At 28.7% G+C, this 25,929-nt stretch overlaps 1 protein-coding gene across 2 annotated transcripts in view; it reads left to right on the top strand.

Moving 5' to 3' along the window:
• Positions 1-25,142, top strand: part of LOC112685399 (alpha-2Da adrenergic receptor) — a 218,087-nt gene extending 192,945 nt beyond the window's left edge. For both annotated transcript variants that reach the window (XM_025557265.1, XM_025557266.1), the window contains exon 3: positions 23,128-25,142. In XM_025557265.1, coding sequence (XP_025413050.1) covers positions 23,128-24,186 — 1,059 coding nt within the window. In that variant the 3' untranslated portion in view covers positions 24,187-25,142. The remainder of the gene's footprint in view (positions 1-23,127) is intronic.
• The last annotated feature ends 787 nt before the right edge of the window (positions 25,143-25,929 follow it).

The raw sequence follows: 25,929 nt of genomic DNA, 5'->3' as shown, positions 1-25,929 counted from the left end.
TATTTAGGTTAGGAACTTCTAGCTCTATAAAATATACAAATATACATGCATTTATTCACAAAAAAATTACTAAATACCTATGCACAACAAAAAGTACCAGATGTTATGTTGTAAAAAAAAAATTAGACGAATAAAATTATTAAGGACTTATATAGCTCTAATAAATACAAAAATATACAATATGCATAAATGCACCAAAAAATGACTAACTAATAAATATGTGGTAAAATAAGTGTTACTTTACATTATCTCATAAATACCTCGGTTATGGTTGTAAACGTCTACAACCGTAACAATATCCGTGGAAGATAATACCACTATTCGTTCCACAACCAAAAATGTTAAGATATAATAAGATAAACAAAAATGATACCTGTAACCTAATTGACAAATTATATTATTGAATTTATTTTCATACTATAGTGATAGACTAGTAATTTATGTTCTTAATTAATTATACATTAAATTATTTAAATAAATCTATGTATTATATTAAAAAAAAATACAAGACATGGGAGAACGAATGCCCACTTCACCACCCTTATCAAATCGCCCTTCTGCAGTATTACTAACAAAAAAATAAAATTTAATTAATGTGTATGCACATATATTCTTAACATTAGTTATTCAATTTTCTTATACATATTATTCACATTAAGGGTGTGTCAAGTCACACCCCGTAGAGTGCCTATGAATACATATTTATTTAATATAATTTATATTTTTAAAACAATATGTTGTATTTTAATTACTATAGTAAATAATTATATTAAACAAATAACATTTTTTCATTTTAAAACAAAGTAAACCAACAATTCCTATGTATTTAGAAAAATAATTCATAAATATGCAGATATAAATGTATATGGCATAGTATATACTTGGATTCGGGGTATAGAACTAATACTAAAGTAGTTAATGATCTATTCACACATTTTTTTTTTTTTTTTTTTAATTATACATTTTTACAATGTTCCACTGATTTAAAGTTTTCTTTTCCTAAAAAATAAATAATAACAAATCAATCTATGTATACTAAAAAAAAATAATAGAATGGGTAAGTTATTTTAATTGCACAAATTAAGTGACATGACAAATAACTTATATCAGACTGGTATTATAATGTTTTGTGCATCGAGGAAGTGAGTCCTTTTTTTTCTGATGCAGGGTTGTATACATTGTGCCTATACGTCTTTCCATTTATAATTATAAGGTGTTCTGGATTATATTTTTTGTATAATGTATGATTTGCATTTTATATTAAAACTATCTTGTGCGTGATTAGACCAAATAATGGACATTAATTTAATACTAAATTATCAAAGGCAATATATACATTAGTTATCAATAATTTTACTAGAGTATGAAAAAATTTCCGTAGTGCATATTTTTGTAGGATTTGGGTAAGGTCATACCTAATAAAAAAATATTAACACTTAACATGTCCACTACCCTAGATAAATTAATAAAAATTAAATGAACATTCAACATACTTTACAGTATATGCTCTAGGGTACAACATATTTTTAGGGCTATGGATGTTTTAAAAAATTATTCATTTTTACACTTTTTTTTGAAATTATGTTAATTTTTAATTAATATTTTACGATATAAGAATCTTTTAATATTCCATGAAAATGATACTCGTATTAAAAAAAAAAATTTATTTGCCAATTTAGATTAATAAAAACTCCATAGCCCTACTTATGGTATGTACCAATAACTTAACCTAATTATTTAAACATACGATTAAGATTAATTATTAATGTAATTATCAACAATTTTTACAAATTTAGAAGTAGTTAGTTGGTCTTGATGCTGTGATATTTTTTTTAATCGGAAAAAATATATAAAAAAAAACATTAAATTATTTATAGAATTGAGCAGTAAATTGAATGAACAAATATTTAAACGGTAATAAGTTGCAAACGGATTACTGATATTAAATTCTGTAAACGTTAAAATTATTTTTTTCAGTATTTTTATAAATTTTCGTTATAGAAAATATGTATTGTCATTTGAAAATTAAAAGTTGATAGTGTTTTATCAAATAAGAGAGGAAGTTAAAATTATTAAAATTGTAACACAGTGTAAAATAGTAAAACCTAGAAAGTTAAAAAAAAAAAATATTTTAAAATTCTTAATACTTCCCGAGATATTAACTGATTCACGATAAAAAAAATGACCCTGTATATACTCGAACAATTTATTTTATCATTAAAAACCTTATCATAGACCATTAGGTATTTCTGTATACTACATGACGTGACGTACGAGTTTAAAACCCCATATTACCTAAACAATAGCCAACTATCTTTCAATTAATTAATATATTGAGTTTAATAAATGACTCAAAAAAATCTAATTTTGTCCCCTTAAATCAACTTTCTAGAATACTGTGCGGTGGCTCGCAGGTTTCCAGCTACTTGCAATCTATCCTTTTTGACCGTCGTCGTCGTGTAGATAAGAATAATTGTTATGAGAAGTTTATCGATAAAAATAATCTCAGCGTACACCAATACTCATATTATATATATTTATATATATAGTAGAAATATAAAATCTACTGACTCACTGATCACTGGATCTCAAAAACTATTCAACGTTCGCACCTGAAATTTGGAACAGTCTTTCACTGTGTAATAAGAAAGGATTTTTCGAAAATCGCATAATTAAGGGTCGAAACAATTTTGGACTGGATGCACACATTTTTCAGTTTTTGGTTACCTAGGAAGTATTTGATTTGTTTAATATGTTGATTTTAATAATCACCGATTATGAATTATGTAAATTATTAAACTGTATAACGACATGATCGAAGCCATAGTTTTAAACGGAAAATTTAAAGGTGAACATGTACTATTACCAAGCATCCCAATGACTCCAACAGATAAGCCATTGGAATTCAAACTTTTGCAGTTTCTCGTACGACTCGCTTTTGCAAGGTCAATTAAAACAAGTGTATGGACTGAATTTTGAAAATGTATGCTTCTCACATGGATAACTGTGTGTGACCTGCTCACGCGTCAGAAAACCTTCTGATTTATTTGTGTACGCACCACAAAAGGAAAAACAAAATATATTATGTAATCCAAATACACATTAATAAATAGCATACATTTAAAACCTCAAATTGTCAGACTTTTCTCAATAAAATAAATAAATAAAAAATAATAATCCAAAATAAATTGAACATTGTTGTAAGAATATTGGTTTAATCTTGAATATAGTAAACTGTATACCAAGGCGTGACAGATATGGTTAAATTTAATATTTACTTATTATAATACATAACAAATTAATATTTCATACGTTATTTCGGGTCATTTATACTTAAAAAGGCATAAGTTCAACGGTAACACCCAAAAAGAGTTGAACAACTCAACGGACAACGTCAGGTATTACTCACTCATTGATCATCGCCACATCTCAAAACTATATGAACTCGAAATTTGATATGGTGGTTTCTCCAATATTCAATACATTCAATAAGAAGGGATTTTAAAAAATATTAGAATCAGAAAATACAGTAATTCAGCTCATCACCAAAATTACTATACTGATTCATTTGAACTTTCGTTTTATATGTTTTATAATCACCAACAGTTACACCAAACTTGGCTTTAAATAGTGTAAAGTAATAATCCATTAAAACCTATGTCACGGCCAAGAATGTTCCATACGAATCCGGGTAATTAAGCTAGTCTACAATAAAAGCATTCTCATTAACTACTGGGCGCCTAAACTGAAACACAAGAATATCCTTAGACACAATCAGTATTACCATTAAGGGTTAAGAGAAAAGGGAAAAACTATGCAATGGACGGTAGTGGACTCATAAATATTTAAATTTGAATTTCCTGACTGGCAATCCCATAATCTATACCCTCTCTTCCTTTACCTTCTTACCACATCTGTGTTTCTTTCTCTTTTTTCCCATTGCATATCTACTTCGCTATTTCTCTTTCACACATTTTCCTCGCATCTCATTTTGCTTTTGCTCATCCTTTTTCCAGTATTTAGGATCTCGTTTGTAAGAAGTGACTCACAAATAAAATTCTCAAACGATTTAAAATAAATTAAAATGTACATAGTGTCGTAATTTACTTTATCTTATAATAATAGTGGTAGAATCTATAACGACGGAAATAATCGACAATGAAGTGGCGGAAAGCAATTATTTTTCGTTCAATTCTTAAAAAATTAATGGAATTGGGAAAACATTGAAAAAATTACATAAATAATAATGTACCGAATATTCCTTTAAATGTAAATTTTGTGAACGTTGTAAATAATAGAATTCAAGAGTTATTAACAAGGTTTGACGTTTACACAAGCTAATTGATACAAAACAAAACCCGTGCACAGAATGGCATTTCATGTACTACAAAAGAGTGGCAAATATAGGATTTTTAAATGGGAGGGGACAATTTTTGGACAGGTTAGATAAGAGAGGATTTAAAAGTTCTCATTCTACTCCTTCCTACACTACAAAATATATAAATGTATTTATAGCATTATAAAATAGTTTTAATAATAATAATTAAAATATCATTTTTATAATAACAATAAATTAACGATGATCAACTATGGTAACAACACCATGACTTAACATGATATTAAAACTAAGTTGATTATAAAATCACAATGTTAAACGAGAATCACCACAAATTTTATGATAATCACTAAAAAGAAAGAAATAACACGCTTATGTACCAATAACAAGCACCAATTATTTGTTAACATTTAGTTAGTATAAAGTTTTAAAATACTTAAATAATAAATATTAGAATACTAATATATAGTACATACACATAAGCACGACCCATGATGGGGGAGATATAGTTCAGCCCTTGGCTACGCCACTATCACAAAATATATAGTATACATTAGTGATATAAGAGTATAAATTGAATTCTCCAAGAATCCAAAAAATCCGGATTTTTGTATTTTGTATTTTTTTACTTAACTAAGTATATTAATTAATCAGTACATTTTTAACGCTTATGTAATAGACAATATTGTAATGAAACATATTTTTTTTGCAGTTTTCTTCGGTATATCCATGCTTTTTAAAAAAATTATTTCTTATCAAACTGTGTCATATAAACTTAGAACATGTTTAAATATGTTAAACAAAATAATGAGAAAAAAATTGAATGCACTATGATGATTTATATACTTGAATAAATATACAGTAGAACCCGTTTAAGGCATTTTCTTATGGACCATTTAAAAATAGCGTATTGAACAAGAAATCGTATACGCAACGAAAAAAATTTAAATTGTGATGATTAAAAATTTTATATTGCTTTATGAATTTTAAAATTCATATAATACATTATTGAATATTAACTACTTCATCGATTTCTGTTTTTTTTTTTTTACATTTTTTATATTTTTAGAATAGAGGTAGTTCTTAATTATATTAAGATATTGTGTAATGTGTAACGTTTCGTTAGTATTGTGAAACTGTGCAATTAATCTTCTTAGCTCATTAACATGATCAAGTGCATTTGTTACCGGGAGAATCGGTGTTGTATCATAATTTTCCTTCTCATTAATTTTTTTCTCTATAAAACTTACATAAACTGATAAAATTTTATCAGTTATTATTTCGTCAATACTACTAGTGTCACTCTTAGTGACGTCTTCGTCAATTTCTGCTTATCTTGGAAATACCTTTAATTCTTGAAAATCTTTGCTGTTTTAGCTATTTTTATTATAATCATTTTTTTAAATTTTATATTTATATATTAAAACTAGCTGAATTACCCGTCGTTTCCGGGTTTAAGTATATAAATGTATGTAACCTGCCAAGATTAAATTTTGCTAAATCTATTGAAATTTAAATTAATTAAGATTTTTGAAATAATATTTTATACATATTAATTTAGTTTTTAAGATAATGATTATTATTATAACCTATTCGATAAGTTATAGCTTACAACTACCATTAACCTCTCTACAGTTTGGTATTCTGCTGAATACATATATCATCTCACTTCTCCGAATATTTTACCTTTTGTCAATAAGTTCATGGTCTTTTTGACTTTTAACCGAAACACTCTTGCAATTATATCATGTCGATCATATGATCTTTGACCGGGAAGTAAGAGCTCTTTTATCTCGTCCCAGCGAGGATTACATGTAAAAGTAATAAAAAGATCAGGACGACCGTATTATCTAACGTAGGTCATAGCATCTTGTGTTCTTTCGTGCATGTACCTTGGCCCACCAGTAAAAGTTGACGGGAGTATAACCATTTGGCCTAACTGATTAGCTTCTATGTCTCGTCGTCCAATCGTATCTTTTAAATGAATATAACTATCTGCACGCAATTTGGCTTGTTTGTTTTTAATGTAATTTAGTCTTTCAGTTTCAATTTTGGCGTATTCATCTACCAAATATTGACTGAAAAGAGAACGATAATTAACTAAATAGTTGTCTTCCCCTTCTCTGGCCATTATTCTATATGAGTAAAAACTTGATGCAGAGACAGTTTTTTTAAGCGGTAACTTGGTTTTTGGATCGCGTTGTGGTATATTGATTGCATACCCATCATCCCCCCCAACAAAACATTAAAGGATACTGCAGTGCGTCGTATGCTCGATGTATCTCACTGATACGGTGAAGTGAGTTACTTCGGTTTTCGAGGATGATGTCTCTTCGATCAAACTGCTGATCTACTAACACTAAAGCAACTTCATTTGCCGTTGGTGCATTATACCTGCCTCTATGTTTTTCTGGTGGTTTTTTATCTGCATGTATTACAACTTTAAATGACTCTGAAGGAGGTATTTTATCGATGGTAAATTGTAATGATCAATTGTAAATTATGCGGTGGCATGCCTAATAAATCCAATGAGTTTAAAAACTCTGTTGGATAATTTACAACTTCAGTAGCATCGCAAACTGTATCTAGATTTGTATGACACCAAGTTTTCTGGTAACAAATTTTGTATCTTGAAATTCAATTCGTTGACCTCCACATTTTTTTGCTACTAAATTTGCTCTTTCTGCCAGCCACTCATGATTTGTGTATTTTCTGTGTACACTGGGACATATTTGGTCAATGAGAGCATCTTGTGAATAAATGATTGTGCAGAAATCGTTCGGTAATTTTAAATAACATGTTCAACGATGTCATAATCAAAGGACTCGTAAAAATGAGCGTATTGGTAATCGTATTAAACGTGTTCTACTATGTTTATTAATATATTTACAAACACTGTCCTGTATTAAAATTATGTCTAAGCAACATTGACAAATGAAATGTATTATATTGTAACTAAAGTAACTTGGACAAATATGTAAATGCTGCTCTTTCAGTAGCATATTATTCAAAACTACTTTGGAATTTAAAATATATAATTTAGCAATTAATTCATGCAATGGCGTACAGTCAGGGCAAGCGAGGTAAGCGATGCATGCTCAGATAAAAGTAAAAAGAAAGAGAAAAAAAGAGTACTTATTGGTGATTTTTAAAAACATAAAATGTCATTGCCAATGATTTAATCAAAAGGATTTACAAACAAAATAAATACAAACAATAATATAATTTGTAAAAAAAATCAAGAAAATGTTTTATTGTATAGGCAACTTAATATACCTAAGTAAGTGGTCAGTTTTTCCAAACTCGACCATGTTATAGGTAACGACGATTTTATATGGTTTTCGAAAGCGCTCGGTAAAACGCTTCTGACGAGATTTTATTAGTCACCGCTACCGTCACATTATCAGCAGCGCGTTTTTGACTATGGCATATTCCATGGTAGTCGGTGGAACCGGCCATCGGTGGATGCTTGCATTCTTATTAATTCTTATCGAAAAATCCAAATTAGAATCAAAACTCTTTGTGTTATCTGTTTATCTGTGTATACTGTTGTGTTATTAACAGCATTTTATTTTCACTCTCATGTCGTATCGAGCCCATCACCAGAGATACATTATAATTATATTACAATATTCATAGGTACCTATACGAATTATATATTACAAATATATTCTTTTTATTTCTTATCAAATCGAATCAAATCCCATCAGAGATCAACTCAAGGCCAGGAAACACTAAGTTATCTATCATTAATATCAATTGAAAAAGAACTGCTATGCAAAAAAAAAAAAAATCTAATACAGAGTATTATGATCAAGTTATAAATGAGTTTGTAAAACAAGAAAGAAGAATGGATTTCGTTTATATATAATTTTAATTTTGATTTTTTTTAAATATACAATATTTGTTTACTTATTATATTATATAATATATTTTTAACATTAAACATGTTTAGTAATAAATATAATAAATAGTAAAATATTAACATGAGTATATTTTTATTGGATTTTAGGTAGGTAGGTATGCTCATTTTAGCATTTGTCCATATTTTTTTACCACCGCACGCCACTGAATTCGTGTAATGGTCAGTCAATTTTAATTTAATGAAATGCCATTATCTGCTATTGTAACTAAATTATTTGCTTTTATATCGCTTTAAGAATGGTCCCTTTAGGGGTTGATTGTGTGATGTATAATATAGTACAATTATTAATCCAATCACATGTTAATCCGACCCAAAACCACTTGTTTATTATATTTATGGGATGAACGAAACTCTTAATAGCGCTCAACAAACTATAGAATAATTTTCTCGTTTATTTTATAGGCTCCAATTGCATGGAGGTGAAGCATTGAATAATGTTAAAATTAACTGTAAACCAGATCCTCATTATTTTAAGCGGTGTTCAAAAATATTCATGAACTATGATGTAGCAAAAGATGTAAAATAATTTTTAATCAAGACGGTAGTGTAAAATAATTGTATGACCTGAAAGTTGATCCTAAATATTTAATGAGTAATATTAATAAAGAGCAAAATTTTGGATGCAATTTCAGAAAATTTTCTATAATGGTAATATTTTTATTCGATATAAGCTTTCAAATAAACTTAAAAATTTAAAATTATACTTCATAGATACAGTAATCTAACTATAAATTTTACAAAAAAAAAAAAAATGATTATCCAAATTTCTAATAAGTCATTTAGTAAAATTATGAGAAATATAATATGTTTATTTTGAATCTGGCCAAGATTCAAAAGGTAAAAATAAAATTATTTTCAACACTTGAGGTACACCGCAGGAAACAGTTAAACATAATAAGATGTTATACAATTGGTACTGTTTTTTTTTTTTTTTTTTGTAAAAGAACAAAATGGGCTATATTATTGTTTCGCAGTGAGTATATAATACATTTATTTATTAATGAATGATTAGATAAGAATAACAATTGAGTACGGATAAAACTAAAATTCTTTAATCCTACTTGTTTTGTCAATTAAAAGGACAATAATATTTCCATGAATATTGCGTTATATTTGTATTAAATAAACTTTGAATAATAAAATATGCATCATAATATAAAATCGCTTTTTTTTGTTCGGGATAAACTCTGAAACTATTAATTGGATCGTCGTGCAGTTTTTTTTAAATTAAAGAGGACATCACGGAGAAGATTTTATGCATAAATTTAGTCCGATAAAGTTAATAAATAATTAGTTATTAGAAAATTTATTATTAAAAAATAAAGCCAAAAATGTATAACATTTAATCAATTGAGAACGGCTGGCCGATTTGGCTCAAATTTTTTTTGTTTGTAATTGCTTGGAGTAGGTTTTTACGAAAAAAAATGTTGGAAAAGTGCTATTGTTTAAATCATAGTTTAATTTAATAATTTTTGACCCGGTCGATAACTGCGTAATTGAAAATGAATTATTAAATAAAACTATTAAAAAACTATTAAAAACTATTAATTTTATTTTTAGTAGTTAATGACGGGTATTGCATAAATATTAAACAAAAAGATCCCGCAACAGGTGCCAAAACAAATAAGAATGTTAGTTCGAAAAATTATTATGCTTTCGGTTGATGATTAGATGCTATCAGGACAAAGTTATTCTGCGATGTCATGAGCTTTGTCAATAATTCATGGTCAAAATGTATGTACAGATAGAGAGCGAACGATTTCGATACTTGCGATTCAATCAAAAAAAGCTGCGTGCAGAAGATTCTCAAAACAATTGTTAAATATTGGAGTAGGTCGGTAATTTAATACATCCCGTTTCATCTGTAGTAACTTTCTCATCACCGATATCTAACAATTGTTTTGAGAATCTTCCACGTGCAGCTTTTTTTGATTGAATCTTAAGTATCGTAATCGTTCGCTCTTTATCTTTACAAACATGTCGACCATGATTTGTTGATCAAGCTTACGACATCGTATAATAACGTTGTCCTGATCGCATCTAATCATCAACCAATATGCATATTAATCCTTAGAACTAACATTCTTGTTTGTTTCGGCACCTGTTGCGAGATCTTGTTGTTTAATATTTATGCAATAGCCGTCATTTAATACCAAAAATAAAATTAATAGTTTTTAATTAGTTTTTAGTAGTTTTTTAATAGTATCATTTAATAATTCATTTTCAATTGTCCAGTTATCGACAGAGTCGAAAATTGTTAAATTAAACTATGATTTATTAAACAATAGCACTTAAGAGTATAAAAAATAGATAAAAACCTATTCGCAGATCTATCAAATGTATATACAAAATTTCATTAAAATCAGTTACACCGTTTTGGAGGAGTATGGTCACAAAAACTGTGACACGAGATTTGTACATATAGATTAATTAATTACAAATACTAATGTTTGTTAAACTTCCGAATTTACTGTACTCGAATAGATCAATAAGCTGTTACCTTTTTTATTCATCAAAAGTCTGTGAAATATGAAGTCTACAAAAATGCCTCCACAAATTTTCAATAATAATATAATTTCTTCGTCCTAATTATATAATATCCCATTCGGCTTTTGGATTAAACATAGAGCAATTCCATTAAGCACACAGATTGTTTGATGCTAGTTCAACTTTACTAGAACGTTAACAATACTGCTCTTGTGTTTTCATCGACATCTCGCAGACAGTCGATCGAGTATGGCATGATGGTATTTTTTCAAACTTCAATATTGTCTGCCTCACTCCATTATTTTTTTTAATCAGATCCTATTGAAGATATTGATATTTTGATATTCGTTTCAGCTCTCGTATCTCTGAAATAGTTTTAATCAATGTAGGAGTACCTTATGGAAGTATTCTGTTTCTCAAAATATTTAACATATATGCCTCAGATCAACTCGTAATAAAATACAATATTATTGCTGATCACGCAGATGATAAAGTCATAAACTTAATACATGGAAACCTTATAATTGATAAGACCAATTTTCAATCACACCTAGATATTATTTTTCAATAGTATTCTAAATATAAATTAAATTGTAATCACAACAAGTCAATACACACCACCTTCAACCTTAAACATGAATTTTGATCATTTGTATTGGTGGTTGGTGGGCAGTATACCTATACCATATTTTGATGCTGTTAAATATTCAAGCCTGGGCAAGTAAATGATATTTTTTAACTCAGTTAAGTTAATTGAGTTCACTTTCAATTCAATTAAAAATTAAGTTAAACATTTTTGTTAATTTAACTTAACTTTAATTAATAAGTTAAGTTAATTAAAAAAAAAAAAAATTACATTAAGTGTTGATATAAGCGATATATATATATATATATATATATAAATTTACAGCAGATCTTAATTATAATTATTAAATTAAAAAGATAATGAAAATGCATAAAAGAATCTCATTTTAGAATATTTTTTAATTAACCATAATCAGACTAGAAAAATATTCATTTCTTCATTGGAATTGTTTTAATGTACTCAAATATCAGATTTACGGTTAAGAATATGGTATTTTATTCATTTTTCATACAAATCACATTTTAAAAATATAATTAAAAAAGTATTATTTTTAATGACCAATAATAGTATGAAAACTAAAAAGAATTACTGCAGCTGAAAAATTATATAGAAGATATAATGGATACAAAACATTTAAATAAATTTATAATATTTATTGACTTAATTAAAATAAAAACAAATAAGACAGTTCAATGTATAGTGTCAATCAAGATATCTATTAAATTTCAATAACAGAGTCATCTCAACATTTTGATCAGCTATTAATAAAATAAGAATATATTACCTAAATTAATTTATTCGCTATCTATTTCGTCATACTAAAAATATTTATGAGATAAATAGAAATTACTAGGATATTTATTGTCCACGTTAAATTGTATGACTTCTATAATTTTGCAGTCAGCACTTAAAATTATGCACTATTACACAGACATACACATAGAAAACGATATATATTATAATTAGTGCCCAGAATTGTATGTATTTGCATATTTTTATATATTTAACTAAAAAGTAGCTAGGTAAGATAGAAATTTGAATCTTAATCTAATGTGTTGGTATGCGAAATTAAATTTGGCATATTTTTGCATATTTAGAACATTTCAAATTATTGTGCATATTTTAGCATTTTTCTGAAATATAATGCATATATAGAAAAAAATATTACAAAGTTATTAATAATATTATTTATAACTTAGCGCATGTTTATCGTAAATTCCATGAATCGTGCAGTTATATAATTTGATTTTTGTGTTATAATGAGATAAGATAAAATTTGCTCAAAGTACCAATACGATAGTAATTCTCCAGGTAACTTTAAAATTTTTATAAAAATCCACTTGATTTGTTTCATTTTTGTTTGTGACTTTTTGTTTAGATGAGTGAATATTCAAAATATAATTTATTTTCAATACAACATACAGTTCCACAAAATTTAATAAAATATATTAAATACAGTTGATATATTTAAAAGTATATTTTTTGTTGAATATCAATTATTTAATGAATTGTATACATTTTAAAATTAAATAAATTTAATAATTAACAAACATGCATTTTTGTATATTTTCGCATATTTTTGCATATTTTGAGTGCATATTTATTTATTTTATTTGAATGATTACCATCGCATAAATGCATGCATATTTCGTACGTATTTAGTGCATATAATTCCGGGCCGTAATTATAAGTATAGTTATCACTGATCTGTGTTGTATGTAGGCAGTTCTAGGTTGTAGTTGTACACAAATTTAAAATTATCATCGATTATGGAATAATTCTAATAATATTATTATTTAACCAATGATAATATGGACCTATTTATGTAATATAGATATGTGGCCACTTTTCATGACAATGTAGTTCATGGACGGAATGGTTATTTTTACTTAGGTAATAGTCTATAGACGGTCGACTACTTTTCCCAACCTATTTAGTTAGTTAGACCTATTAGTTAATACCGTGATCAATATAATGTTCTTATCTAAAAATAAAAATTCAAAATTTTTCGAAATCCTTTAGATTTTATTTTTGATATTTTTCTAAATTCTATTAATTTGTTATCGAACAAAGGATAACGATATTCGCAATATTCGACAAAAATATTTTTCTAATCTTGAAAATCAAATTAACTTAATTGGGATGAATGAAAAAATAATGCGTTAATTTCAAGTTAATCTGTAAGAAAATAACTTAAGTTAATTTTCCAGTTATAAAATAAGTTAAGGTTAATAAGTTAAATTAACTTTTAACTTTTAACTTATTTACTCGTAAGTGTCCAGGTTTGTAAATATTTAGGTTTGACTCTCGATAAGATCTGGAAAAGGCTCATTAAGATAAAAAAATTAATCCAAAATTATGCTGTCACATCCTTAAAATGTATTAAAAAAAAAAAAAAAAAATTAAATTATTTTAAAACTTAATTGCTTATCTATAAGTCACTATTAAAATCCATATGGAACTATAAATTACAATTATGGGACGCATCTAAGAAATCGAATTTAAAAAAATTTAGGTGTATCAGAATACCACACTCTTTGTAAAATAATGAACGCTTTACCATATATATCCAAATAAACCTTCCACAATGACATGCATATGAAAAAATTTGAAGAAGAATTAGTAGTTTTTTACAAGTGATTCTTTTCATGCTTAGGTAAATACAAAAACCCACTCATCAGAAATGTAAACATCGTAATAGTGCCTGAAGATTCTCGCCGTTGACTGAAAATATGGTGTTGAGTCTTATTACTCAAATAAGCCGATTTGATTCCCCTACCCCTTCTTTTTTGTTCTTATATTTTCCATTTTTCTCTTCTAAATCATAGATTAAATCTAATTTTAAGAAAAGTATTATCAATTGGGATCTTTTTATTTCCGAATTTAGCTACTATTACTATTTACTTATTTCACAAATATTTATGGTACACTTTATATATAGTTATTTTATATTTCATATAAAAAAAAAAGTTGTTGAAATATTCCAAAATGAAAAAAGATTGATTGTTTTAAACATAATTGAAATTTAAACTTTAAATATAATACTCTTACTGAAATGTTAACTCACTCATCGTTTAATCCATTGATCTATTATAATAATAAATATCAATATTATAATTTTCAACAAATAGACTTGAAAAATTGTTCAACGCCCAATCAGACCTTAGACCACTCTGGTATATAAATTTATCTTCTTATTGATATCTTAGTCTATAATTAAGTATACACTGTACACTGTAAATATGATAATCTGGAATAAAAATTCAATTAATTTAATTTAATTATTTTATTATTTAATTTAATTTTATTTTAGTTAATTTCTTAACAAATATAACTGGTTAGTAACCTTTTATATCTATAACGCTGATAATGCTGCTATGGTTTTTAATGATGCCTTATTCCACTGTATCAGTAGGTTCGTCCCACTTAAAACTTGTAAGAGCAATAAGTTGCCTCAGTGGGTATCCAAAGATCTAGAAAATCTTATCTTCAATAAAAAGAAACCTCATATTTCTTTTAAAAGGTCTAATTTTGCTATAGACTACAATATCTTCTCTGAACTCAGAGCAAAATGCAAACAACTCTCAAAGCTAGACTGTTCTGCTTATCTTGATCGTACCGAACGCTCACTCTCGGCCTCGCCTAACAATTTCTGGAAATATGTACGCGATTTATAATAAGCAATTCCTACCCCGATTTCCGTTCAGTACCTAGACACTTTGTCTAACAATCCCTCTAAATCTTGTAAACTTTCCTACGACCTTCTTTCAAATTGCTACTTCTTTCCCAATGATGTTCTTAAAAAATTAACCGCCCTTCAAACAACGACCTCTAATGGCCCCGATGGCATATAAGCGCGTTTACTCTATACCTGTCGAAACACGCTATTTTTTCCTACTGTTTAGATACTCCATAGACAAAGGAATCTTTCCTTCAATATGGAAAATATCCTCTATTACACCTATCTTAAAATCAGGCAACCCTTCCCCAGTAGTCAATTACAGACCGATCTCAATTTTACCACACATCGCTATTATATTTGAGTTGATTGTCCATAACTGCACTAAGCGTTCGTTTAACCATATCCTTATTCTTCAAAAACATGATTTTAGATCAGGAAAGTCTACTTTTACTAGTGAATTCTTCTTCATCTCATTCATTAACGATAGTTTTGATCATGGTCATCAAGTTGATGTCATTCTCACGGATTTCTCCAAGGCATTTGATACAGTTGACCACGGTCTACTCGTTAATGAGCTGGAATCTTTAGGAATAGGTAATCCACTTTTATCTTGGTTTAGGTTCTACCTTTCCGATAGGAATCAGTTTGTAAAAATTCAAAACGCTCACCCTAACCTCACAAGTGTAACATCAGGTGTACCCCAAGGCGGGCACTTAAGCCCTATGCTGTTTAGTTTGTTTGTCAATTCTATCTCACATAACTTTTCGCGAGCGAACTCTTTATTATATGCCGACGACATAAAAATTGTCCATACAATAAAGGCCCCCGATGACTGTTCCTTGTTGCAAGATGAGCTAAGCAAATTCTTGGATTGGGTTGCTCGTCTTGGCTTATCCCTGAGTCTCAGCAAATGTCAAATCATTATCTTAACATCTCTTTAGCTCGTACTCTGCTCGAGTATGGTACTGTTATCTGGCACCCATAAGTAGCCAAATACCAAATAAGAATTGAGCGATTGAGCGCGTGCAGAATAAATTCCTGGCATATGCTGCTTTTATTCTTAAATTGCCCGATCCATGCCATGACTATACCTATTCACGTAAAGTTCTAAGCCTTCCAACACTCCATTCCCGCCGTTTCCTTGCGGACTAAAACTTTATAATGACTTTTTTCAATGAACTACTAGACGCACCCGAAATTTGATCAAATATATCCTTTAGAGTACCTTTACATAATACTCGCAACCAAGGACAGTTCTATATACCTGCACACTGTTCATCATACAGCCATAACAACCTGATCCATCGCATGCTTCAATCTTTCCAATATTAATTCCACTCCAATAATTTTTTTTGTTTTCGTTATGTACTATTATATATTTATACCCCAATATTTAATCACACATATTGTTATGTTATAATGCCTCACGAAGTATATTCTGTAAATAAGTAAATAAATAAAAATTAAGTAAATAATATAATGCTTGATAATAAACCAAGAATTTATGTTTTATAGATCTATTAGGCATTAAAAACCTTTAATAATTTCGTTGTGTATACTTAATATTTTATAAAATATTTTATAAATTGCCTATTTCAAAACAGTTAAACGTATACATTTTCTACTGAAAGCATAAGAAAATTCAAAATGTATTGTTACTTCATTACATTTTTAGATTTATTTTATACACAATATTAAACATAATCAATATATCAAGAAAAATATAAATAAAATTAAAAAATAAGCCAATAAATAACTATTACTTCATACCGATGAGTAATCAAAAGTCATAACCTATGTTAGTTTAGGATTTGTAAGCTATTTACTTTTTATACTACATAATACAAAACCATGGTTGTAAACATGTCATAATTGTTGTGATTTTTATTGAATACAACTAATGAAAATGTATATGATATGATAAATTTATTTTAATGTGTTCATTTATCTTTAGTAGCATATTTTTAATCACCATGTTTGTATAAAAGTTATAATTATAAAATACCCTTATAATTAAATATTTTATTTTGTCACTAAAATATACCAAAAATATTCATAAAATATTGCATTTAAAAATATATTAATCCAAATTAATCATGCAAATATAATAAGTGACCTTTATCAGCGTTGTATAATTCAATTATACTCGTAAAATTATTGGCAACTAATAATAAAAAATAAAACACAAGTATTTACAATCTTTTACTAGATGTCGATTTTTTATATATAATATATAATTAATAATAAAAAAAATAATAATTTACTGCTAAACTCTCAAATATTAATTTAGAATAAAATTATTTTCGAACCAAAATAGCAGTATAATTAAAAAAAAATATGTATATAATATAAAAGATTAAATTAAACTATCATGTAAATATATATTATATATACATGATAATTTTATTTTATCTTTATAACGCTTTTTTCATAATTTTCGTATAAAAATAAATTTATATAAAGAAAATTAATTGAATTCCATTCCTTTACTTTATAAGCATTATATTTAGTTATAATTGTATATACATTAATTGTATACATATATATATATATACCTACAGTTAAGAACAAATGTACATTACAGTACACATTGATTGAGATAGGTATGATAAGACATTTAAGTCATTTGAGTTATTATCTATTATTAAAATATATTATTTTAAACATTTCGGTGGCTGTCACCTCCACAAAAACAGTTTTTTGTGGTTTAAATAAGAAAATCTTTAGTTACTTATTTTAATTCTAAAATTGTATTTTAACAATGTATATAAAATAAATATTATTATAATATAAGTTTAAATAATTTTCAATAAAAATTATAACGAATTTTAATATTTTTATCTGTACAATTAAATTTGTAACATTATCCAACAAAATTTTATTCTAGAAGTAATATATCGATAAAAAAAACATTCTCGTGCTATAGCATCTTTAAAACCCCGTGCATTTCAATTTTCAGTACGAATATAAAAATATGTTAATTTCTCAAAATTTCATCATACCTTATATATACATATATCAGTCATTGTCATTATTATACATTATAAAATATTTCAAATCTTTGTTGATGATTGTTTTTATATATTAAATAAGATTAGCTTAATTATGTATATGATTTTCGTTCATTTTTATCTACTAGTAGTACATACTTTTACGATTCTATAGTGTATTGAAGAAATAAGTATTTTGCATCATACGTTTCAGAACACGCCTCCACTGAAATGTGTCAAACCGTTTAATGGTCATCGAACAACGGACAAAGTGTCTCATCTTTTCTATAGTTTTAAAACTAAAACCTATCTACGCCAATTCACGTCTAATCCATAATTAGATTCAATAACAATATATCATTAACAATGTTTAATCATATTTTCATGAAAAGTTATCTTACAATAAATGTTTGAATTTGAATCACTCACATGTTTAGTTTTTTTATCAAACTGCAAGCAAGGATATAAGCATAAGCGTAAATAGGGAATTTCAATTGGAGAGGAGGCTTCGGGAATACCATTTTTAACCAAAATTATAAGTTGAAGCTTTGTCTCCATACCTTTAAATTATACAAAGTAATTATTAAATTATTATTATTATTAGTTATAATCACTAACAACTGTAATATTGCAAGATTAAAGTTTAATTAAATAAATAAAAATCACAATCATATAATACAATAACATATTATGATATAAAACGATAATAAATCCAGGGGACTGTATTCACATTGGGGGCTTAGTCTTACCAAGACTCAACCTATTCACGCCTATGAAGATAAGTAAATTCCACCAAGCAAATTGTTTTATATGCACAAAAACCATAATACTAGACTAAAACGCTTAACCTAATCCATATTTAAATACTTGAAACGGTAAACCATAAACGTCGATATAACTTTTATGTAAACATATATGCATGTCTATATTTTGAACTAGTTGGGAAAAACCACATAGTTTAAACTATGCACATACTTAACCACAAGTTACACCCTAAATAATCAACCAAAAACAGTTTTTAACTAAACTTATGATTCTTATTTTGGAGATGTTTAAAAAAAATAATTATAAAATGTCTTCATATAAGTAAAAATATCAGCAAATTGATTGATTTAAATTATTATTGATTAATATTATTAATTAAATTATTGATTTAAATATTAGTTGATTTAAATAAACTGCTACTTAAATTTCAAAATGTAATAAGAGTATTGTTTCAAAAAAAAGTATAAGTATATAATTGTACAATTTATCAGCTTCATTCCAACTTTGAGTACTCAAGGATTTAATTTCCATCAATGTATTTAACTATACATTAAACATTATACATTTTAAAATATTAACTGATACTGATCATTTTCAACATTTATAAATATTTTCCATCATAGGCTAGTAATTAGTTAAATCATCAAGTCTTTTTTAGTGATGAATATTTTTTAAGTACAAAAATTGTTTCAAAATTAATTAATATTACTCAAAGTATTTTTTTCATTAATATATATGAAAGTTAACTAAAATATTTTTATATTTTATATAAATTATTTTCTTTGTATTGTTCTCATGAATATTGTTAAAATCTTACATATAATGCAGAAAATTAAAAATTTCAAAATTAAATAGTTGTTGAGGGTTTTTATTTTAAGTATAAACTCTTTTTATTTTTTCATAGTTTATACAAAATATTATAAGTGGGACTTTTGAATACTGAATTTAAGAACTAAACCCTAAATCTAATGTACTCAATAAAAAAAAATTTCAGTTGATTGGTATAGTAACTATACTATAGTTTATAAATTATTTCATCTACTATAATTCTTATGAAGAAAAATAATAAATAAATACATAATAAATACTTCCATGACTAATGGAAAAATAGATAAATTCGAAAAAAGCATTTTTGGCATATCAATTATTTTCATGGGTTTTTAGAAAAAAAAAATAATAATTATTCAACACAAAAATAATACATACGCTTTCTTCACCATTATTCTTTAAAACCTTGAATGCAATAATAGCCCTTTATAATATAATGTTCTAACTGCTAAATAAAGTGGCTTATTTTCCATTAATCATGTATTATATTCAATGTTATAAATGTATATTAATGGTGTTATAAGAATAATTAAATCCATTCATAATTTTTATTATTATTTATATATATATTATTTTTTTTATTTATTTTTCAAACGTTTATGATTTCAAACAGTTTTCATGTATATAATTATAAAATTAATGATATTTACAAGTAAATATTAAACAATAATGCAATATCTTTAAACCTATATTTGTAATATATATGAATAATAAATTATCGCTTGTTACTAGCAGAACCAAAACCAATGTTGAAATATAATCAAAGTACTCTATTTATTAGTATTAGCATGATTCGATTTTACCCAAATTCAATTTCACTCAAATACACGAGGTTCCTATAGAATAAAGACAAATTCAATTACATTACAGGAAGCATTTTTCTCCGAACGTGGTCTGTTTAAAATCTCCCATCCCCGTAACATTACTTCTCAATTCTCAAAATCTATTATTCCCTTCACTTTAAACTTGTTAATAATTTCTTTGTTGATTATTATTTTTACAAAAACACCACTCGTTTATTTGACGATAATTAATAAGTTTATCGAGTTTTAACAAAACCGAGACTCGCCTAACAAAAGCGGATCGAGCGGAGAAGTGTACAATTTAAGAAAGAAAAAAAGGAAAAGAAACACTGCATCGTATTCTTAACGAATACAAAAACTGAAAGACTTTTCGGGAAGTTTTCATCTCGGTTTGAGTTCTAAATATTCGTGGGTGATTACGCACTTAAGAAGCTCGTAGTACTAAAATAACAAAATACTTACTTTTTACGAGCGAAATGAACCAGACGCGCAATTTATTATTTTATTATCAGTGGCCACTTTTTTTCTTTTTTATGAGGGAATCTAAGTGTATACAATACATTGCCCTATACTCTGTATTTTAAGTATAAGACTAACTCTATTTTTATATGGCACATAATAATTTTCGAAAAGGTATACAACAAATAATAGACTCAACATTTTCAGATACATATTTATTACGATTATTTTGATAAAGACATAAATCCAAAAGCTGCATAATTTGTTTTGGTTTTTTTATATTTACTACGCCATGTGTTATTGTAATATTTATGGTGCAATAAAAACTGCGAGACATCTGAATTCATGGTTTCAGTTCAATCTAGGAAACATGGTATATTTTTTGTTGGGGGATAAATACATATATAAAGTATAACTTCATAAGCCCATCCCACCAGTCCAAACAGGAAAACATAAATTTAATACACTGATAACTTAACTTTTATTTTTTTAATCAATAAAATTAAAATAAATCTATAATAATTTCTTTCTAATTTGGAAACATCTATAGTTATAAAAAGTGATGGAATAAGTAAGTATATTTTTGAGTAAGACGAACACAATACACCGAAAGTTGTTAAAAAATATATGAAAAAATATTTCTATCATTTTATAAAATATAAATCAGCTGCATATTGGGTTCAACGAATAATACGGAAACAATAGCTTGGCGAAAAAAAATTATTCGTGTGCAAACTCTATGCAAATCAGTGTAAAGATTTCTTCTATTTACCAGTGAAAATAATCTCCTAAATATCTGCTCGTATATTCCCTTCACCGTCATTAATCGAACGCTAATAAAACATCATGTGATGTTATTCTATGTATATAAAATTCATTGGCAATAAATTTAACCGTATTTCAGTAGGGTTTTAAAAACGTGAACACTTACGTGCTGTGTTGAAGGAAATATTCTCTGAACATGAATCCGTTCGCTGCACAACATGATATGATATGATATGATAAGCCAAATTATATACAATTATATAGGACATGTGATAATAATATGTTCTACGTTTAACTGTGTATTCGAGGAAAATATATTATGTTGTTTTAAGAATAAAGTTAATACTTCTTATTTATTATAGATGCTTAATATATATAGATGGGTTAATGTTACGAAACACAGAAATATTATGATTTTATCGAAATAATTAAATACACACTTGGTAAATAAAATGTAAGACAATTTCCAAGTCTTACCATTAATATCAGGAAAAATAAAGCGTTAAAAATACCTCTTCCGGGTCCAATTTCCGATGTAATGAAATACTGTTTACGTGAAACTATTTCGATGCGATAATATGACCCGCACAAATGTTTACAATTGTGTCCCAATTCTTCAAATATCCACGTAAAAATATCAATTTCCGGCATTAGGTGCGCCGTGGGGTCGATTAAACGTAATTATTTTCCGTAAGTATATTATATATTATCAAACATTGAGAGGACAATGAGATTGATCGTGAAAAGAAAAAGAAAAGAAAACGTCACCGTAAAATCAATACATTCCTCGCTGCACTCTGGATCCAAAACGTTTGATGTGATTAGAACCCTAATGACATTTCTTCTGCGTTTCGTTCTAACACCGTATCGTAATAAGTCTTCCCACCCATCGGTCTTCACCCGCAGACACGATCACACGGACCGAAAACCGTCTACGACAAGACGAGATCGGTGTGGAGAGCGAATAGATTTTCCGTCTTGCAAGCGTGTACGACTTATCCGGTATGAAATGGGTGTTTACGATGCGTCGTTACCAGACCAGCCCGTTACGCTCGCGCATCGCTACGCGGTGGCGTATCGTAGTTTATTCCTGGGTAGATGGGGAAAAAATCCGTATTATCCGAAAACCCGAAAAATCTGGATTTCAGATTTTTGGATTTCGAGTTTTGAAAATCCGGATTTTTCACATCACTAGTGCACATCCATGGATCGGTCCAGCGATGAAACGTTTCTATTTTGAAAGTTGTGACCGAATTGAAGAATATTTTCTTGCGTTGTACATCCGAGGGGGCGGAAAGATATCCGTGTGTGAGTGGGGAAGGGTGTGATCGTCGACAAATAACGATACAACCTGGGGAGGGGGGGGGGCAAAAACACGATCGATGATGGGGTTAAGGGGTGGAAACGTGGATCGCTGGTTCGCAGCGCGATGAACACTGCGCTCGCCATCCTGTTGTACGCGGAATAATCGAAACGACCGTTTGTTGTTTGTATGTTTCAGCTGAGCAAGGACTTGGGCTACCGGATATACTCGGCGCTCGGATCGTTCTACATACCGTCGTGCATCATGGTGTTCGTGTACATCCGGATATACTTCGCGGCCAAGGCGCGGGCGCGGCGGGGCATCCGGAAACCACCGTCCAAACCCAAGAACCAGAAAGGTGTGGCGGTCAAGGCATCCAAAGGCCTGCGCAGCCCGTCGTCCGCCGTGTCGCAGACGACCAGCTTCATCACACGGCCACCGCCGTTGACGACCGCCGGTGGCCATGCACCATGCGGCGGGTCCCGTTCGCCACCGGCCACGCCGGTGAGCACCACGTTGCCGGTGATCGCGTGCGACTACGCGAGCGACGCGAGCACCAGCGATGTGAGTAAGGACGGTGACAAGGACACGCTCAAAGTGTTCACCACGCAGGGCAGCCGCCGGCTGACGGTCAACGGGGACCTGGGACCGGGCGGCCGGTGTCGGGCATCTAGCGTGGCCGTAGACGCGGACATGGTCAGCGAGCTAGAGCCCTCGTCATCGGACTCGGGCAACGTGCAGAAGTGCGGCGTGGTGAAGCCGGTCAAGGCGCGGTTGTGCAAACCGATATTCGGCAACCGGAAGTCGGCCAAGGCGGCCGCGTCGGCCAAAGCCAAGCGCGACATACTGGATACGGGCAAGGTGTCCATGATGAGCCGCGGCGGTGGTGACTTTGGTGACGCACACCCAGCGGTCACATCACCGTCGGGCGTGAGCGGGGCTGGCATTGCGGCCGCGGCGTGCCAGCCGCGTCCCAAGCCGCGGGACCCCGAACGGGAGAAGCGGCGAATCGCGCGCAAAAAGGAAAAACGGGCCACGCTCATCCTGGGCCTGATCATGGGCTCGTTCATTGCATGCTGGCTGCCGTTCTTCTTCATGTACATACTCACGCCACTGTGCTCCGTGTGCTACATACCACCGCAGGCGTTCACCATAGCCTTCTGGTTGGGCTATATGAACTCGGCCATCAACCCGGTCATCTACACGATATTCAACAAGGACTTCCGGCGCAGCTTCCGGCGTGTGCTGTTCAAGTAGTGACCATCATCATCATTATCATCATTGTCCTTATTCGCATCAACATCCGTCGCCGAATCGCATCTTCCCGACATCGCAGCGCGATCAAAATCATTTTTTCGTTCTATTGATCTTCCTATGTTTTCTTTTTAGATTTGTCTTCTTTGACATATAAAATTACTATAACTATTATAAAAAAATGCTACTACTTGTTATTCGTCATCATTTACTTATAGCAATAATCGTCATCGGCATTTTATGTAACTATTGTTATTATCATCATCTTAAACGTCATCATCATAGTAACTATAATATTATTGATGTTGTTATTATTATTATTTATCATCGTGCGCTTACCTGCAGGAGCGAAAAACTCTCATCGTAAGCGTTCAGTTAATTTATCATTTCACCCCCTGGGTTAGAGACATACTTATATACCCAACGAATTTCGAATATAAAAATAAGTGCAAATTAGTAAACTTTTCTGAAATTTAACCATCGGAGTTCCAAAAAAAATATTAAAAACTAAATTTTTAACATATTCGCTACACTTGACATTTCAACAACTCACCGCCGCAGGCAAATTGATCAACCAATCCTTACACACGTACGCGCAAACACACACACACACACACGGATTTGTAGTTATACGTGTAAAACGTAGATGGTAATCAACATCGTATAAAGTTACTAACATATTACGCAAATTCTTTTCCTTTTTAAAATTTAAAATCTGGATTACGCTTGTGAAAATCTATTTAAAACAGTTTACTAACAAGATTCTCAACGAAAATAATATTCAGATGGTAATTTTGCATATAATATGTAACATAGATATTATATTATATCTGATTTCAGGGATCAACAATTTTACCATGAAAGTGATTTTTCAATTATTATTATATAGTTGTTAGATCCAATTGAAATTTTTAAATACATTCACCAAAATTATTTAAAAGTTACGATCGAAATTTGGTAAATCTTATGTTTAATTCACTGAAACTAATTATTTATTTTAAAATAAATCATACATCAAAGAAAACAATGTTTCATATTATTATTTCTTAATTATAAAAAACAAACGTTAAATTTATAATTCGTTTTCAAAAGAACATAATAATTATTAAAACTTCTAACGTTATATTTGTGGTATAAATTATAAAATATATCAATTAAATATTACAAATGAGTAAAAATTATAAAGTTAATATTATTTAAAGTTTGATCGTCCCATCTCCAAATCTATTATTTCATTAAATAATTAAATAACTAATACATGATATATTAAACAATATGTTTATACCAACTAATATCATAGTATTTCAACGAAAATAAATATTACTAATGATATAAAACTTTGAAATAGCAATAACCTATACAAATTTTCTAAGGGAAGAATATTCAGGTATTGAAGCCAATTTTTAATGTAAACCTATATGATTAATGTATTTCAATATATTATTACTTATGTTACTTATGTAATACTATATTTGATGTGAAAAACTTGGGTACACTTACAAATATTGCATGATCTTGTGTATACGTATCATAGTAACATAGTCAAAAATTTCGATTTTTATCACATTACACCAAAATAAAAACCTATTTAATTGCAGTATATAAAATTTGTAATTACTAAATACATTTAATTTAATTAACTAATTTTAAAATATCTTCCTTTAATTTTGACTCATTATATTATAATAATTTTATCAGGATACATTTTCAAAAACGAATGTGAATTCAATCAATATAAGTTACTAA

Source organism: Sipha flava, unplaced genomic scaffold (genome assembly GCF_003268045.1).
Source record: "Sipha flava isolate LNK unplaced genomic scaffold, YSA_version1 275_pilon_pilon, whole genome shotgun sequence".
NCBI lineage: Eukaryota > Metazoa > Arthropoda > Insecta > Hemiptera > Aphididae > Sipha > Sipha flava.
Note: the sequence above shows the minus strand (reverse complement) of the source record. Positions and strands in the feature narration are given on the sequence as shown.